The following is a 19,269-nucleotide window of genomic DNA, read 5'->3' on the forward strand; positions in this document are numbered from 1 at the left end:
TTTAATGGCTCAGTATTGGCTTCGAAATAACTGTAAACTTCTCTGTCACCACACTGCCTCCAAGCAAGTTTCTCCTTCCATTTGGTCTACTGGACCACTTGCTTACTGTCGCCCACCCTGTTCTCTGAGCCCTTGCCCATGTTGCCCCTAATGGTGGTAATGCCCTTTGCACATTTTAGCTTCTGAAGTTCTTGCTCAGCTACCCCTTCTCTCCACCTTCTTGGGTGCCCCAGACTTCCTGGTCATCTGCAGGCCTGTAACACCTACACTGACACTCGGTCACACCTCTAAGTCCTGTTATCCACTGAAGGGGGTTTAAACACATCGAGGTTAGGAACCAGTAGTTTTTTAATAGACAAATAATCACTGTACATATTTATGGGGTACCGAGTGATGCTTCGATATATATATGATGTGGCCAGGCGCAGTGGCTCACGCCTGTAATCCCAGCATTTTGGGAGGCCGAGGTAGGCGGATTGCTTGAGGTCAGTTTGAGACCGTCCTGGCCAACATGATGAAAGCTGGTCTCTACTAAAAATACAAAAATTAGCTGGGCGTGGTGGCGCACCCTTGTAGTCCCAGCTACTTGGGAGGCTGAAGCAGGAGAACTGCTTGAACCTTGGAGGCAGATGTTGCAGTAAGCAGAGATCCCACCACTGCAGTCCAGCCTGGGCAACAGAGAAGAGACTCTGTAAACTTTACTCATATGTATATATCATATATATATATGATATATATATATGAAATATATATATGAAACTATGTATCATTGTTAACTATAGTCATCCTACAGTGCTATAGAATACTAGAACATGTGCCTCCTATCTAGCTGTAATTTTGTATCCTTTAACAAATCTCTGCCTGTCCCCCACTTCCCCCTACCCTTTCCAGCCTCTGGTATCCTCTGAGGAACCTTGTTTTATACAGCTTCGTACCCCTCGAAGCATAATAGTCACCGTGGTACTCAATAAGTTACCTGCCTGGACGGTAAATACCTACATAAATAAAACATTGTTTTCCACCATTAAGTAATAAGCCCTTTGGCAAGAAGCTTCTATTAGTACATCTAAAAAAGAAGAAGTCATGTCCTAGTTTGACTAACACAGCTCTGGCTTACTCCTGTTGTCTCATATAACACTCTCAGAAACTCTAGTTTGAACAGTAAATTATGTGGACACTGTTGATAAGGTGAGTAATTTATTATTGTTTTCATTGGCTGTATCAGTTTATTTTGTTTTTTTTTTTTGAGACAGAGTCTTGCTCTGTCGCCCAGGCTGGAGTGCAGTGGTGCCATCTCTGCTCACTGCAAGCTCCGCCTCCCGGGTTTTCGCCATTCTCCTGGCTCAGCCTTGAGAGTAGCTGGGACTGCAGGCACCTGCCACTACGCCCGGCTAATTTTTTGTATTTTTAGTAGAGATGGGGTTTCATAGTGTTAGCCAGAATGGCCTCGATCTCCTGACCTCGTGATCCACCCGCCTCGGCCTCCCAAAGTGCTGGGATTACAGGCGTGAGCCACCGTGCCCGGCCCAGTTTATTGATATGGATAAAGCTTGCTAGTATCTGTGCCTAAGTTTAAAAAGAAGGCCTTGAGGCACTTGAAATTTTTTTGCCAGTTTTACATATTTAAATTTGAAGTGAATAATACTTATATTCTCTTTGGCCTGACATCAGACCGCATCCTCAGTTGTGCTGGCTCACACTCGCTAATCATTACATTTTTCAGGATTTTGTGAGCTGGTTGATGTCAAGTTGATATTTTGAAATCTGCCATGGTGGGATACCATTTAATACCATGAAATGAGCAAATGCCACAAATCTGGGCTTTCCATCCCTCCTTTTTTTCTTTACCCAGAGAGCCAGTTGTTAAGGGCTTTTACCAGTGCTCTTAATTAACAGACCAGACCATGTGAATTTGTTGGATACCAAGCCCGTGGTGATTTGCAGCAAACATCCTTTCAGCTCAAGTGTCTGTTTCTAATACATTACCCTTCAGACTTGTTTTAGGCCTTTCCACAGTGAGGGAGGTCAGGACACTTTAGTTAAAACTTGAGACCCCTAACATTAGAACTGCTGCAAAAGAGTGGATTTGTGTTGTCCTTACCTGAGATCCTCTAAGGCGATTAACACTTACTGGCTAAAATTGGCTGTGTTTCAGTGTAGACGTAGGAGGAAGTCAAGTATGGGACTCCAGCCATGGTGTCCAGGGAGGCTAAAGTGGGGGCTTGTCCTAGGGGAGGGCAGGAGATGGCTCACCCCAGAGGGAAGTGGGTGTTGGTTTAGGTAGGTTGTGCTAACCTAAGAGCTGTTTTCTAGGCAAGGAACCTGGCCTTGCTGGTTGGTGCTGACCTCCACAGAGACCGACCTACTCAGATGGTTTCTTTGATAGCTGGCCTACCAGTCCTGGTGTAAGAGAAACGGAGATGAGGCCCAGCACGGGGTGATTTTACACTAAAGCAGTGATTCTCAATCTTGTTTTAATGCCAGAGAAGCCACTCTGTGCTTTTGTGAACGTCTTTTCAGCTCAAGTGACTATATTCAAACAGATTGCATACATGTTAAAGGGAGTTTTTGTGTTGTTTTGTTTTGTTTTGTTTTTGTTTTTGTTTTTCAGTTAATTATCTTTGCTCTTTGGAGAGTTCCACAAGTTCTTTTTTTTTTGTTTTTGAGACTGAGTCTTGCTCTGTTCCCTAGGCTGGAGTACAGTGGCACAATCTCGGCTCATTGCAACCTCCGCCTCCCAGGTTCAAGTGATTCTCCTGCCTCAGCCTCCCGAGTAGCTGGTATTACAGGCACTCACCACCACGCCTGGCTAATTTTTCATATTTTTTGTAGAGAAGGGGTTTCACCATGCTGCAGGCCAGGCTGGTCTTGAATTCCTAACTTCAAGTGATCCACCTGGCTTGGCCTCCCAAAGTGCTGGGATTACAGGGATGAGCGACTGTGTCTGGCCCAAAAGTTCTTATTACCAGATCAATGGTATCAGGAGTCAAACACTGAGAAGGAAAAACAGTCAAAATTTAAACTAAGAGGAGAAAATTTTACCTATGAAAATAATTTTTAGGTGTATTTTGGGAAAAACCACCATTTGATTTTAAATGTCTTACCTCTGAGGAGCATTGGTTGTTTTCCAGGGGTGTGTTTGGAGAGTGGCCATTCTGAGTGCGGGGTGGGGGTTGGGGGAAGTTGAAGATCTTGAAGGTCTCTAAGCCTGGCCTTTACCCCCCTCATCACAGCATCTCCATGACTGTCTTTTAGACCTCCAGGTGAAACATGAAAAGGGATTATAATGCTTAAGTTTGAAAGCCATCATTTTACAACTTTTAAAATACCCATAATTGTTTATAAGCTAAAATACTTCACTTTTCTCATCTATCAGAACCTTTTTGATTTATCTAAACCACACCAAAAGTCTTTTGGTGACTTTCCATTGAGGACATTTCAACAGACTAAATACAAATGAATGTTGCCTAGTAATTCTCTCCTTTTTCTTTTTTTCTTTTCTTTTCTTTTTTTTTTTTCTTTTGAGACAGAGTCTCACTCTATCACCCAGGTTGGAGTGCAATGGCACGATCTCGGCTCACTGCAGACTCTGCCTCCTGGGTTCAAGCGATTCTTGTACCTCAGCCTCCCAAGTAGCTGGGTGAGGTGTGCACCACCTCACCCAGCTAATTTTTGTATTTTTTTTTTAGTAGAAACAGGGGTTTGCCATGTTGGCCAGGCTAGTCTTGAACTCCTGGCCTCAAGTGGTCTGCCAGCCTTGGCCTCCCAAAGTTCTGGGATTACATACAGGCTTGAGCCACCGTGCCTGGCCAGTTCTCTGCTTTTTCTTATCTTTGCTACTCTCACAGTCTTGAAATTGGAAGATTCTTTAGGGTCTTAACTGTGTTATCTTGAATAGATAGCCTCTTTTGTAAGCTCTGCTTCAAAAGTTCTCTGTGCTTATTTTTATGCATGGGTGGTTTTTCTCCTTAATGGAATTTCCATTCATAAGTTCATATTCATTTTCAGGATTCTGGTTAAAGAAAAAAATCTTGCATTTACTGGGCAGAAAGTGCTAAAAATTAAGTATAGCATCTCATCAATTTTAGATCCCAAGCTTGGCTTAAGGCCATCTTGAATAGATAAATGGCACCTTGGTCATTGGAAGTCTTCTGTGAAGTGAAGGTAGTCACATGGTTGTGACTCTGCTCATAGAGTTAATATTACCTAAACATTAAACTAAGCTAAATTTAAGGCAGTGGTACAGGTGACAGATCCTGATGCCCACAGATCTATTGTCTAGTGTTGAAATATGTTTACTTGATTTTAATTTTATATTTTAAATAACATTTACTGTTTTAAAAAACCACTTACCTATTATAGAAAACTTAAGAAAAAACTAGCACAGCACAAAGATGATCATTAAAATCACTCACAATCCTAACACCTAGGCAGAGTGAAATTGGTTATTTTTTCAGAGAAGTGAAGCAGATAAGGTTTAACAGCATTTCTAGAATAACTTCTATGATATGCCAGAAGGGCTCCCACAAGTGCAGCTGAGTATCTGTATGGTGTGGTCTGAGTGGCAGATGACTCATTTGCAGTGTTTGTGTGTGTACTGCAGTAGGCAGAGTGTCGGCTCTTGAGGGCTCACAGAGAAGTTTGCCGAGTGCCTCTCATGACCCAGGTGATCTAGAACTGGGGATATAGTGGTGCTCAGGACAGGCAATGCCCTTGCCTTCATGAAGCTCACGTTAGAAAGAACTGACCTGTGGGCACATCACTCCTCATGTTTCTGTTTCTTCACCCACATAATGAACATACTAATATTTACCTGACAGGTTTGTTGTGAGATTAGATGGGTAAGTCTACAGTGACTAGCACATAGCAGATACTCTGTCAATGTTTCCTCATTGCTGAATCATTGTAGACAGGAATAGACAGCAGATTTCTAAGACTACTGGAAAAAAAGCAAGTTAAAGAAAGCAGCCCTTGCTCATGCTTTCCTGAAAAGTTAAATACTTGATATATTAACTGCTTATAACATGAGTTGAAAGAATAAATCCACAATCTTCAATGTGGACAGTCTGGTGCAGATGCTAGTTAGTAGGTTATATAGAAAGGAGGCTTTTCATAGGATCTCTGCATGGAGGACTTCTTTGCAGCTTCTGTTGATTTTGTTAAAACCAAGAGTACTATAGTTTTCATTCATAAATACAGATTTGTGATTCTTTAACCAAGGACTCTGTGCTGCCTTTTGACTTAACATATTTTCAGTTTACCATGGGATTATTGGGACATAACCATATTGTAAATCGAGGATTACATGTACAGTTTTTTTATTGTTTTACTTCAGAATATAATGAAGTATGTTAAATGCTGAAGTAGCTTTAAACACTTCAAACAAAACCAAAAAACACAACCATGAGATCCATCTTTAGTGATATTGGAAATACTTCATAGACTAAAACGTGCAAGATGAAAATTCGTAACTTAGAAGAAATCATTGTAGGTTTAGTTCCTTGATTCCCCTTTGGTCTGTTTTTGAAGTCCTTTTGCAGCAAGTGAATCATAATAAACTAGTAAGTTTTAGAGTGCCGATTTTCAAAATGTGATGCAACTTTTATGGTTCTGTAATTTATTATTAAATACATAGGTGCAAATAAGAATTTTCTTTTTAATCTGTCAACGACAAGAATCTGTTGAAACCCTACTGTGTGCCTTGTGCCATGCTGCTCTGTTAGGGGACTGGGAAGGCCAGGGCATGCTGCCAGGGAGCTCCTGGCTCAGTGGGAAAGAGTAAATGCAGAGTGCTTTGCTACTGGTTTAAAAGAAAGGAACACAAATATGATCGCTTTCTTACTCTGGGTTTGCCTTTCTGGCATGTTGCCTGGTTCCCAAGACGAAGTCTCGGATGTGTACATATTTTGAGAGTTCGGTACTGCAGTATCTATTCAGTGAAATATAAACGAAAGAGCATTTTTCAAAACAAATGGTATGTAATATTTTTGTCTTCTTTAGGGCTCTGGAACTTCATCCATACTCAATGAAACCTCTTTTGAGGCGGGCGATGGCCTATGAAACTCTAGAGCAATATGGGAAAGCTTATGTTGATTATAAAACAGTGTTGCAGATAGACTGTGGACTCCAGCTAGCAAATGACAGTGTTAACAGGTAATTAATCTGAGGCAGCTACCTAAAATCTAGTTGTTTTGTACTGTTTTTCCCTTCCCCTCCCTCAAGAACATGTCAAAGTATAGATGTGTTCTCAGTTACTTTTATCACCTGAATGATTGCCTTCTTTTATTCCATTACATCAAATGGTTCTCTCCCTTAACTTAATTTCTGACTCTCCCTTAATACATTCTGACTTGTCCTCTAATGCCTTTGTATTTGTTTTCTGATCCATTTATTACTGTTCAATCAATATTTTTTTTTGGTCTTAGTAACACAGGATATAACTCATATGTGCTGCTTAAATATATGTGGTGATAAGAGGGTATTTACATTGATATCATAAAATCAGTACTAGTAGCTGGGTGCGGTGGCTGATGCTTGTAATCCTAGCACTTTGGGAGGCCAAGGCGGGTGGATCACTTGAGGTCAGGAGTTCGAGACCAGCCTGGCCAACATGGCGAAACCCTATCTCAACTAAAAATACAAAAATTAGCCAGATGTGGTGGCGGGCGCCTGTAATCCCAGCTACTCAGGAGGCTGAGGCAGGAGAATTGCTTGAACCCAGGCTGTGGAGATTGCAGTGAGCTCAGATCATACCACTGCACTCCAGCCTGTACAACAGAGCAAGATTCCATCTCAAAAAAAAAATTAAAAATAAATAAATCAGTACTAGCTATAGAATAAGATCCAAAAATGTGGTGAAAACTGCTGTGTTGAATCCTATCCTCCCACAGGATTTGCAGGTGTTCACTGGCACCATATCTGTCAGTGGAAACATATCTCTTGTTTCTCCTGAGGAGAACGGATGTCTTCATGAGCCTGCCAGATATTTCTGTTATACGCCCTTGTAAATAGACACTTATCTAGGATGAATAGTAATTTATAATGGCGAAATAGCAAAGAATTTGGATCTAATTTATGTTATGGCCTATTTACCCCAGCGTGAGAATGGGAAGGTAAAAACTTCCAGACTTCATCAATTGCTTTCCGGTGAAATTTGAAAATTACTAGTTGGATAACATTTCTAGTTATGTATGATATTTTCTGGTCCCATTTGCTTAAAGTGTAACTTCTGAAATATTTATATGTTACATTGTACCCTGTGCTGGACTAGTGGACCAGGCCTTGCTCCCCTCAAAAAAAGAAAAAAAGGGGAAAAAAATGACATGGTCTCCGTCTTTAAACATACTAGAATATAGTTGGGTAGAAACAGTGTACAGCAGTTTATCCCCAGGCTAGGGGAAGGGGATCACAGAGAGGCCAGGCTACCTGTGTCTGTATGGGCTGAACTTGTTGCAGAGAGAGCACTTGAGGGGGGCTTTGAAGGACGCTGAGAGAACATGAAGAGACCTTAAACAAAATTGTCGAAAATGAGAATGGTAATTCAAGGTAAGTTTTAAAATCAGACCTTACCTTCCCATGTGGTCCCAGCCCTGCTGGAAAGATACATAGGCAGAGCTGACAACCGTTCTCTTGGTGTCACAGGGAACCTGTCTGATCCCAGCCTGCCTAGAAGAAAGGGACATACATCCATTATCTGTGATGGGGTGAGATGAGACTGAACCTCTGGCACCCACAGCCTCCTTGACCTTGAGCTTCCTTGGCCTTGACCAGGCAGTCTCACCTGGCGCTGCACAGCCACCCCACGGCACGCGATCTGCTGCCTCCTTTTATGTGCCTGCAGGCCCTTTCTCCTTTTTGTCTTTGAATTACTTCTCATCTAGCAGGAGAGGACTTGCCTCCTCTAGGAAACTACTTTCCCTGATCCACTGTCTCCCTACCGCATAGGTGCGCCTTAGGTTCCCTTTCTCAGTGCCCCCATAACACTGGGCCCTCTTTTACTACCCAGCTTCTATATTGTTTTCATGTTTGCTGTCTCTCTGTGTAAAATTCTTTTCCTGTGGCTCTAGCCGGTGTTCCCTGAGGTCAGAAATTGTGTTTTTTCATCTTTGTTGCTGCACTGCCTCCTGTGTCTGCCTCCAGTAGACGTCCTCAATAAAAATGAATGCATTTTCAAACAGAGAACGCAGGGTTCACTCCTGTGCTTTGGGGCATTGCTTGTTGCTTTTAATTCGCCCCATCCTTGGCTTGGTAGTTTTCAAGGTAGAGCTGGAGAAAGTAAGATCTTCTCACAGTGTTAGAGGTTATCGTGAAACGGCAAGTGGGGAGACACCGGAAGTGTCAGGCAGAGAGGAGGGCCTGATGAAAAGGTATTTTAGGAAGTCTAATTAATAGTAGGCTGAATGGTTGAAGGGAGAAATGGGTCTGAGAGACCATGATTACTCTGGCATTTCTGACCTTTTTGCATTATAGTTTTTCTAAAAAATTGAGGTAGAATTCATGTACATAAAATTAACTAAGATGTACAATGCAGTGGCATTTTGTATACTCACCATCTTGGGCAGTCATCACTTCTTTCTAGTTCCAAAACATTTCCACTACCCCAAAAGGAAGCCCTGTACCCAGTAAGCAGCCACTCCCCATTTTCCTTTCCCCCTAGCCCCTGGCAACCACAATCTGTGTTCTGTCTCTATGGGTTTATCTGTTCTGATGTTTCATCTAAATGGAATCATATATGGCCTTTTGTGTCGGGCTTCTTTCACTTAGCATAATGTCTTCAGGGTTCATCCACGGCATAGCATGGATCAGTACTTCATTGCTTTTTATGGCTAACATTCCATTATATGCATGTACATATCATATCACATCTTGTTTATCCATTCACCAGTTGATTGGGTCATTTCCACCTTTTGGCTATTGTGAATAGTGCTGCTATGAACATTCATGGACAAATTTTAGTTTGCATACTTGCTTTCAGTTCCTTTTTGTATATGCCTAGTAGAATTGCTGGGTAATTCTGTGTTTAACTTTTTGAAGATTGTATTATATTTTTTATATGTACTCAAGAAGGTTCATTTAAAGTAATTGACTTTCAAGACTCAGTCATTTTTTTAATTGAATGGTTCTTGTAGATATTTTGTTGATGAGGAGGCTTTGGTTTTGCCATGTATATTTTTATATACAATATCTGTTTAAAATTTTTCACTATTTCTTATTTGTGAATCCCACATTTATGCTTGCTTTTCCATCTATTCCAATTCATTATGGAAAATTAAGCAGCAGAAGCTTTTTTTTTTTTAATTTAAACATCTGTATTTATTTTGTTTGTCTTCCATTAACCATATGCCTCTCTTCCTCTCCAGGAATCTTATATGTTAAATTTCCCTGCATATACTTATTTATTCCCTGGCAACACATCATCTCTTTTCAGCTGCTTCTTCCTTCCTCTCTGCTGGTAATATAAGTTTTGCTTGAAAATTCTTTTTTTGAAACTTCTTTTTCTTCTGCAATTCTGGGTGGTTATACATTAATTTAAATTTTTTTTACATTAAAGCATAAGATTCAATTATTATAACCAAAGATCAGTATGGAAATTTAAGTTTAAGAAACTATAGGGAAATTATGTGCATTACATTTGTCTATATATAAATATAAAAGTTTTTCACACAAAAAGTATGTGTGACTAGATTTAACTAACTTGAATTTATTCTACTAATTGCCAGTAAACCAATTCAGTCTTAGGAAGCAGTTCTTTTTAACCAGATTTGTTCAAAAGACATAATTTTTAATTTTGTTTTTAAATCTAATTATGACATTCTGTATGTTTAAAATAATGAAAAAGTGATCACTGATGATATTAATCTAAATTTTATGATGGCCATCAGTAAATGCCATTAATAAAAAAGCCCTTGTAGTAGAATCTAGTATCTTGTTTTTTCATCTTTATTCGTATAAAAAGAGAATAAATGGGGCTGGGTGCGGTGGCTCACGCCTGTAATCTCAGCGCTTTGGTAGGCTGAGATCACCTGAGGTCAGGAGTTTGAGACCAGACCGGCCAACATGGCAAAACCCCGTCTCTACTAAAAATACTAAAATTAGCTGGGCATGGTGGCGCGTGCCTGTAATCCCAGCTACTTGGGGGGCTGAGGTAGGAGGATTGCCTGAACCCGGGAGGCAGAGGTTGCAGTGAACCGAGGTTGCATCACTGCACTCCAGCCTGGGTGACAGAGTGAGACTCCATCTCAAAAACAAAACGAAAAAACAAACAAAAGAATAAACTGATAATTATAGAGATGAAAAAAATACAGAGCAAGAAAGAGTATCTTAACCACATGTAAATGTTTTGAGAAAAAGCATTATTCACATGACAACGAGTCCTTACCAGTGTTGGCAGCCAGTCTTGTACACCTGTTGTCAACCACAGTAGTTGGTAATGTGGTTATCATAATGTACAGCTTGGGCATAGAAATTCTAAAATACTTCTGATGATTCTCAAGAGTAATACATTATCAATTTAGTAATGATTTTAAATATTACAGGAGACATTTCTTCTAGGCCTCCTAAATTTTAGTTTTATTAATATATTTAACTTTCTCAAAAAATACAATTTTATTATGTATACGTTAAAATTTTTTAACAAATTAAAAATGTCTTAATTTTTTGTTTTGATTAAAAAATAGTCTAAGTTGCATCATTTATGACAACGTGTAAAAATCTTTTTGAAAACAGTTTATATGGACAGAAAATGCTCAGGATTGCATGTTTCTACAAGGAAGTACACATTTGCATAGCACTTGTAAATTTTATTCTTAATCTGACCTTCAGTAATATAAAAAGCAAACTAAATGATCAACAGAGAAAATTCATTTTCTCTTTAGGCTATCAAGAATTTTAATGGAGCTGGATGGACCAAATTGGCGGGAGAAGCTGTCACCTATTCCTGCTGTGCCTGCTTCTGTGCCACTGCAAGCTTGGCATGCGGCAACAGAGATGATCTCAAAACAAGCAGGAGACTCCAGCAGCCATCACCAGCAGGGCATCACAGGTGTGGGATGCCTGCACTTATTTCTTCTCAAGGTTACCTTGAGTTTTATGTGTACTTTCACAGTAAAGCAGAGAGATAAGAGCATTAATTCTAGAATCAGACCTAGGTTTAAGTGAAGTCCCTGTTCTCCCTCTTTTATTTTATTATTATTTTGAGACAGGGTCTTGCTCTGTCGCCCAGGCTGGAGTGCAGTGGTGCGATCTTGGCTCTGCCTTCTGGGTTCAAGCAATTCTCCTGCCTCAGCCTCCTGAGTAGCTGGGATTACAGGCATGTACCACCACACCTGGCTAATTTTAGTGTTTTTTTTTTTTTCTTTAGTAGAGACAGGGTTTCACCATGTTGGTCAGGCTGGTCTCGAACTCCTGACATCAAATGATCTGCCTGCCTTGGCCTCCCAAAGTGCTGGAATTATGTTCTCCCTCTTTAAAACCACATGGTCTTAAGAAGTTGCTACATACCTCCTGTGTCCTACTAGTATACATGTAAAAGGGTTTTTTGTTTTGTTTTGTTTTGAGACAGGGGCTTGCTCTGTCAGCCAGGGTGGAGTCCAGTGGCGCAATCACGGTTCACTGCAGTCTCGACCTCCCAAGCTCAAGCAATACTCCTGCCTCAGCCTACTGAGTAGCTGGAACCACAGGTGCACACCACCATGCCAGCTAGTTTTTTTTTTTTTGGTGGAGTCTCACTTTGATGCCCAGGCTAGAGTGCAATTGTGTGACCTCGGCTCACTGCAACCTCCACCTCCCAGGTTCAAGTGATTCTCCTGCCTCAGCCTCCCGAGTAGCTGAGATTACAGGCGCCTGTCACCACGCACGGTTAATTTTTGTATTTTTAGTAGAGAAGGAGTCTCCCTATGTTGCCCAGGCTGGTCTCAAACTCCAGGGCTAAAGTGATTCTCCTGGCTCAGCCTCCCAAAGTGCTGGGATTATAGGCATAAGCCACCATGCGTGGTTTAAGGCAGGAGAATGTATTAATAAATGTCTCACAAGGAGGTTGTCAGAAATAAATGGAGATGTGTATATAAAATACTATATTCTGACTTTGTAAACCTGTAGTAACCTCTTAAACATTGTTAACTAAGAAGGCCAGGTGCAGTGGATCACTCCTGTAATCCCAGCACTTTGGGAGGCAAGTGGATCACTTGAGCCCAGGAGTTCAAGACTAGCCGGGGCAACATGGCGAAACCCTATCTCTATGAAAAAATACAAGAATTAGCCAGGCGTGGTGGTGCATGCCTATAGTCCCAGCTACTTGGGAGGCTGAGGTGGGAGGATCCCCTGAGCCTAGGAAGGTTGAGGCTGCAGTGAGCTGTGATGGTGTCACTGCACTCCAGCCTGGGTGACAGAATGAGATGCTGCCTCAAAAAAAAAAAAAAAGTTAAATAACATGTAGCTCTACAGTAGACCCTGTATGTGATGAGGCTAAAGGAATAAGACTGATATGTTTAATAAAGTAAAGCCCCACAACATAAATGTAGTCATGTGCTCATAATGGTATTTCAATCAACAATGGAGCACATATATGACAGTGATCCCATAAGATTATAATACTGTAACTTTACTGTGTTTTTACTGTAAAGGTACTATATTCTTACTGTACCTTTTCTGTGTTTAGATACACAAATACCATTGTGTTACAGTTGCCCACAGTATTCAGTACAGTAACATGCTGTTACAGGTTTGTAGCCTAAGAGCATTAGCTTACACCATACAGCCTGGATATGTGGTAGGATATACCATCTAGGTTTATGTAACCACACTCTATGATGTTTGCACAACAGCAAAATTGCCCAACGACAAATTTCGCAGAATGTATCCATTGTTGAATGATGCATGACTGTGTAATGCAGGTACTTCCTTCTGTCTTTATTGTAGTTGTTAAAAAATTTGTATTCCCTTAGTGCCTACATTATTACTTTAAGCATAGTAAGTAAGCATTTAATAAATGGGACTTCACCCTTGCTTTCTGCTTTAAAGCCAGCTGAGGCCCCATTTCTCCCCCAAAGCTTAGAAACTCCATATGTGTCCCCAGGCTGTGCTTCATCTTGCAGATACCCTGAGGTTCCTGACCCATGATGTCCAGATGGCTAGTGTTGGACCCTCATTTTCTTTATTGCCAAGAAAGAGCAGACAGGGAACATCTGCCAAGTAGATGATCTAGCAGTCCTAGGGAAATTATGGAGATCTGTAGTTTTCTAGAGTCCATTATTAATAGGGCCTGACACAAAGCATTTGCTCAGTAAATAAGAGCTACTTCTTATTAACAAAATGCATATATAGCTGTGAGTTAGCAAACCATAGCACAAGTATAATCAGCTGTGTTTGAATTTTTCTGTCCATATTTGTTTACTGATTGATAGTGAGAATGGATACCAAAGGTTTAAAGACACTAGAGGATAAAAGCTTGAGGAAAAATTTTCAGCAAAATCTTCCCTAATATTCTATTTCAGGGTTTATATACCAGGATTGGGAAAATACCATTTGACCCTGTTTTGTCAGATTTTGTTTTTTTGAGACAGGATCTTGCTCTGTTGCCCAGGCTGGGGTGCAGTGGTGCAATTTTGGCTCACTGCAGCCTCGACCTCCTGGGTTCAGGCAGTCTTCCCACCTCAGCCTCCTGAGTAGCTGGGACTACAGGTGTGTGCCACCGTGTCTGGCTAATTTTGTATTTTTTATAGAGACAGGATCTCATTATGTTGCCCAGGCTGGTCTCGAATTCCTGGGCTCAAGTAATCCTTCTGCCTTAACCTCTGAAAGTGCTGGGCTAACAGGTGTGAGTAGCCTAGGCTGTGTGAGATCTTTTGAAACATGAAACATGGGCAGAAATATTCTGTGATTTGAAATAGAAGATGAAAAGTAAACTAGCATTTTATACAATTTGTGCAGAGGGACAAATAAGATTATTGTTTACATTCTGAGTTTATATTATAAATTTAGGAGGCTGGGCATGGTGGCTCTTGGCAGTAATCCCAGTAGTTTGGGAGGCCATGGCAGGAGGATCACTTGAGGCCAAGAGTTCAAGACCAGCCTGTGAAACAAAGCAAGACCCCCATCTCTACCAAAAAAAAAAATTGGCTGGGTGTGGTGGCTCATGCCTGTAATCCTAGCACTTTTGGAGGCTGAGGTGGGCAGATCGCCAGAGCTCAGGAGTTTGAGACCAGACTAGGAAACATGGCAAAACCCTGCCTCTACTAAAAATACAAAAATTAGCTGGGCATGGTGGCATGTGCCTGTAGTCCCAGCTACTTGGGAGGCTGAGGTGAGAGGATGGCTTGAGTCCAGGAGGCAGAGGTTGCGGTGAGCCGAGATTGCACCACTGCCCTCTAGCCTGGGCGACAGAGCCAGACCCCCACTCAAAAAATAAATAATAAAATAATAAATTTATCTATCAGAAGATTTTAAGATTGCAAAATTTAAAGGTATATTTTAAATTTTAATTTATGGATTTTTATTATATATCAAATTATTCCATAGGATAAACTTATTACCTAGGTTTAAAACTTTAAATTTTAATATTTTGTGTATGTTTGAAAACTTGGTTGTAAGTAACAGAAAATCTGTTGACTTAAAGTGTAAGGGACGATCTTGGCTTGTGTCACTGAAAGGGCCCAGACAGGCTGTAAATCAGGCTTAACTCATTAAGGCTTAGGCTGTAGCAGGAAACAATAGAACTGTAGCAGTTTTAGGCTTTACATCTGCACATATCAGTGTCCAAAGAGAGAGAGAAACCATTGCTTTTGATGGCATTAAGAATGAGGAAGTAGGCCGGGCGTGGTGGTTCACGCCTGTAATCCCAGCACTTTGGGAGGCCGAGGCAGGAGGATCACGAGGTCAGGAGATGGAGACCATCCTGGCTAACACGGTGAAACCCCATCTCTACTAAAAATACAAAAATTAGCCGGGCATGGTGGCGGGTGCCTATAGTCCCAGCTACACGGGAGGCTGAGGCAGGAGAATGGCGTGAACCCAGCAGGCGGAGCTTGCAGTGAGCCGAGATCGCGCCACACACCGCACTCCAGCCCAGGTGAAAGAGCGAGACTCCATCTCAGAAAAACAAAACAAAACAAAACAAAACAAAAGAATGAGGAAGTACATTTCCCCAAAGCCCAGGCTTTTTAATCTGTTATTCTGTTCATCTGAATTGGGCCATGTGCCCATCCCTGAGCCAATCTCTTTGATGAGGAAACACCCCATGCACTGATTGGCTTAGATCTGGGGTTTTGATCAGTGAGGTCAGCCTCCCCTGAACACGTGGTCCTGAATAGGAGAGGGGTGATAGCTGAATGAATATTGAGGTCCCGGAAACAGATTCTGAGCAGGGTGTCAGCCATGTTCACTGCAAGATAATAGGGATAGTCTGTAATTCTGGTAATGAGCAGTTCAGACTCTGATTGTAGACAACAGAAAGCCCAACTTGTAATACCTCAAGTAAGCAAAAAGCTGTTTATGGGCACTTACTATGGACAAGTCCACAAGTGGAGTGGCTGCAGGGATGGCTGGATTCAGGACTCAGAGACTCCAGCTCTCCATCTTGGCCTCTTCCTTGCTCTGATGGCCCCATTCTCACACCATCCCTTTTTATCACAAGATGGAAAAATAGCTCCTCCTTTGAGCCTTAAATCCCACAGGAAAGAAAAAGATTTCACAAGAATCTTTCAAAACATTTTATCAGCCCTTATAGACTCATTCCTGAACAATTGGATTACTATGGCCATAGGACCATGATGTGCTGATTAATAAAATGATTATCCCAAAGGTTAGGGCCGGAGTGAGGTTTGCTTCACTTAACCAAAGGAACAGAGAATGAAAGAGATATGATTTCTGAAGGAAATTTGGGGTGCCGGATAGATGTCCATTTCAGGCTTTAAGAGGAGTGTTCACTATTCACAAAATAGTTGCCAAGCAAAACACTGTGGATATTTGTATCCCATTCATTGACTGGTTCTGTCATATCCAAACTTAACCAGAGGTCTGAAGTGCTCCTGTACCACTGTAAAAGTGCTGTGTGAGGCAGCATAGATGGAGATGACAGAAAACATTGTGAGGGTTGCTAGTTCACATGTGCAGACTTATTGGAGACTCTACCTCTTGTCATATAGTCACCTGAGCCCTGTTAGCATTGTTTGTTTAATTCTCTCCATCTCTAAGGTGGTTCTGGCCTCTGTTACTGTCTTTAGAATCCTAGTAGAGAAAAGATGGCATGTCAAGATGGATAAGATGACAGAATTATTACTTGTGTCTTATTTTATTTTTTTGAGATGGGGTTTCGCTTTTGTTGCCCAGGCTAGAGTGCAATGGCATGATCTTGGCTCACCACAACCTCTGCCTCCCAGGTTCAACCGCTTCTCCTGCCTCAGGCTCCCGAGTAGCTGGGATTACAGGCATGCGCCACTACGCCTGGCTAATTTTATATTTTTAGTTAAGATGGGGTTTCCATGTTGGTCAGGTGGTCTTGAACTCCTGACCTCAGGTGATCGGCCCACCTCGGCCTCCCAAAGTGCTGAGATTACAGGCGTGAGCCACTGTGCCCGGCACTCGTATCTTATTTCTAATTAGAAAATAATAGTATCATAGTTATATAATTATTTTTACTTATAGCCTATTTGTCATTTTAATTTGTCTACAAAGTTTTGTTCCATTTAGATTTTCACTCTGCATGCTGTGTGGTCAAGTTAATTTGCAATAGAAGATTTACTTAAGATTTTATAGAGGTGCTTGTACAAATACTTCCTCTTTTTTGTTCTGTCCCATAGATGAAAAAACATTTAAAGCCCTTAAGGAAGAAGGAAATCAATGTGTAAATGACAAAAACTATGAAGACGCCCTCAGTAAATACAGCGAATGCTTAAAGATTAACAATAAGGAATGTGCCATATATACAAACAGGCAAGTTCTTTGTAACTTTATATATTTCTTATGTTAATAGTTTTGATTATTAAAGATATTTTGTTATTTTATTAACAAAATTAAGTAATTGCCAAAGTTTTTTGTGATGGTTCTAGGAATTTCTATAGCAAGCTGTCCTAACCAAGTGTTTTTGAAAGAGGTGAGGCTGCGGGAGTTCTACAGAGACTGGAAGCCTGAGGTGTGGGCGGGATGGGAGGTCTGACATAGTTTGCGCCATCAGGTTCCCAAAAGCGACCATGGTTGCTTTGGCTTGTGCAACTCTGATTCAGCATTTCCTGGCTTGCTGGCCTCATTGCAGCTAGCTGGGCCTGGGCATTGTCCAGCATGGGAGGAGCAGGAATCAATGGCCTTTCAAAATAGTGTCTTGGCCGGGCGTGGTGGTTCATGCCCATAATCCCAGCACTTTGGGAGGCCGAGGCGGGCAGATCACAAGGTCAGGAGATCGAGACCATCCTGGCTAACATGGTGAAACCCCGTCTCTACTAAAAATACAAAAAAAAATTAGCTGGGCGCGGTGGCAGGTGCCTGTAGTCCCAGCTACTCCAGAGGCTGAGGCAGGAGAATGGTGTGAACCCGGGAGGCAGAGCTTGCAGTGAGCGAGATAGCGCCACTGCAGTCCAGCCTGGGTGAAAGAGTGAGACTCCGTCTCAAAAAAAAAAAAAAATACCGTCTTATGGAGAATGCCCTTTTCCTTCTGAAGTGCTGCAGGAAGGCACCAGCGTCATTTATAGTGTGCAGCAGGAATGGGCAGATTGTTGCTCAGGTACCGTCTTTGCCACGTGGTAAAAGATACCTATATAGAATATGGTGATAGAATATTGGGCAAAAGATGTCACTAAATCCAAAAGATGTCACTAAATCCAACAGATGTTTTTCTGCCCTTCTGTTCAGCCTCTGTAGGATCAGGCATTATTGGCCACTCAGTTTTCTGTGAAGACTCCTCCTCCTCTTGGCGGCAGAGGAGGTGGCAGGCAGCTCATTGCCTGGTTCTCGTCCTCTCCCTCTCCTTCTGTAGGCTTTTCTTTCCCTAGAATTCTCATAGTTCTGAGGGTCTAGATCCTTTTTCCTTTCTGTGTACTCTAGAGGCCATTCCATCCTCTCCCCAGGTCCACTCACCACCTTACAATGATGTCTCCCAAATCTCTGCCTTCTGAGCTCCAGACTGAAGCACTCCCCGTCTCTTCTGCACTCAGGGCTGGGTATCATCCCCGACCTCCCTCTTCCAGTCAGCAAGCTCAGATGCTCCTACCTTCTAAATCCCAAATCCATCTCAGCATGACCCTTTCTGTCTCCTTGCTACCACCCCCCTGTCATTCCCTTGCTCTGGGCCACTGTCCTCTCCTCCTAAGTGTCTGCAGCACCCTCATGGTGTCCTTGCACAGCTTTGTTCCATCGTCTCATTCTCCAAGCTGTAGCCAGAGGGACTGTCTAAAACATGGCAAACATGTCAGCCCCTATTAAAAACCCTTCATCGGACTTCCATTAAGCTCAGTTTATAAAGCTCAACTTCCTTGCCATGACTTACAATGCCCTTTGTGATCTGGCTTGCCTGCTCTTCCAGCCTCATCCCTGCATTCCAGCCATATGGAACTCTTCTTAATTCTTCAGGAACACCATACTCTCTTCCACCGTAAGTCTGTGCACTCACTGTGTCCTTGGCCTCAGCTCCCCGCTACCTCCGTCTGAACTCTCTCAACCCAGTGCGTTTGCATTGGATAATTCTTAACTTTATACTCTGGATTTCGACTTAAATGTTACTTCTTCCAGGAAGTCTTCCCTGCCTGCTCGGCGCCTTGTCTCAGCCCCACTGAATCTGATGTAGTTCTCAGCCGTATGCTCCCAGAGTACTTTGCACAGATTTTATTGTGTTTGCTTGTTTTAATGGTCTGTCTCTTCCACTTGATTGCATCCTCCTTGAGGGCTGTGACTGTATTTTGTTTGCAGTTGTATCCCCAGTGCCATAATTGAATCAAATGTTAAGTTTCAATGGAAACCGCAGTGGTATAGAAACAGACATATTGAGCTATTTTCTGATTTTTCTTAGCTGTCTAAAACTTATAGATAGCCAATCTTTACTTTTCATAATACTGAGTTCCGTTGCATTATGCCAGAGCTCTCTGCTACTTGAAGCTATGCCAGTTTGAAGAGGCAAAGCAGGACTGTGATCAGGCACTTCAGCTAGATGATGGGAACGTGAAAGCCTTCTATAGACGAGCTCTGGCTCATAAAGGACTCAAGGTGAGGAAATCTTCATTTTAATGCATAAACTTCAGTTCTGAACAAATCAAGTGGTTTTCACAAGCATAAATCTCCAGATCTTGG

At 41.8% G+C, this 19,269-nt stretch overlaps 2 protein-coding genes across 4 annotated transcripts in view; one reads left to right on the forward strand and one right to left on the reverse strand.

Moving 5' to 3' along the window:
- Positions 1-19,269, forward strand: part of SPAG1 (sperm associated antigen 1) — an 82,720-nt gene that overhangs the window by 55,585 nt on the left and 7,866 nt on the right. The window contains exons 14-17 of the mRNA XM_058444571.1: positions 6,001-6,153; positions 10,875-11,041; positions 16,794-16,926; positions 19,059-19,185. Of these exons, the coding sequence (XP_058300554.1) occupies positions 6,001-6,153; positions 10,875-11,041; positions 16,794-16,926; positions 19,059-19,185 (580 nt within the window). The remainder of the gene's footprint in view (positions 1-6,000; positions 6,154-10,874; positions 11,042-16,793; positions 16,927-19,058; positions 19,186-19,269) is intronic.
- Positions 233-19,269, reverse strand: part of RNF19A (ring finger protein 19A, RBR E3 ubiquitin protein ligase) — a 95,488-nt gene continuing 76,451 nt past the window's right edge. The window contains exons 11-15 of one of the 3 annotated variants that reach the window (XR_009215003.1): positions 15,499-15,654; positions 7,570-7,665; positions 3,105-3,257; positions 2,798-2,993; positions 233-668 (exon numbers count right to left, since the gene is read on the reverse strand). Coding sequence is in view for 2 of the 3 variants with exons in the window: in XM_032760124.2 (XP_032616015.1) it covers positions 2,980-2,993; positions 3,105-3,257; positions 7,570-7,665; positions 15,499-15,654 (419 nt within the window). In the remaining variant the exon portion in view is untranslated. Of the gene's footprint in view, positions 669-2,511; positions 2,994-3,104; positions 3,258-7,569; positions 7,666-15,498; positions 15,655-19,269 lie in introns of those variants that run through there. The other 2 variants (XM_032760124.2, XM_058444564.1) reach the window with 2 other exon arrangements.

The sequence above is a fragment of the Hylobates moloch genome, unplaced genomic scaffold, assembly GCF_009828535.3.
Source record: "Hylobates moloch isolate HMO894 unplaced genomic scaffold, HMol_V3 SCAFFOLD_9, whole genome shotgun sequence".
Classification (NCBI taxonomy): Eukaryota; Metazoa; Chordata; class Mammalia; order Primates; family Hylobatidae; genus Hylobates; species Hylobates moloch.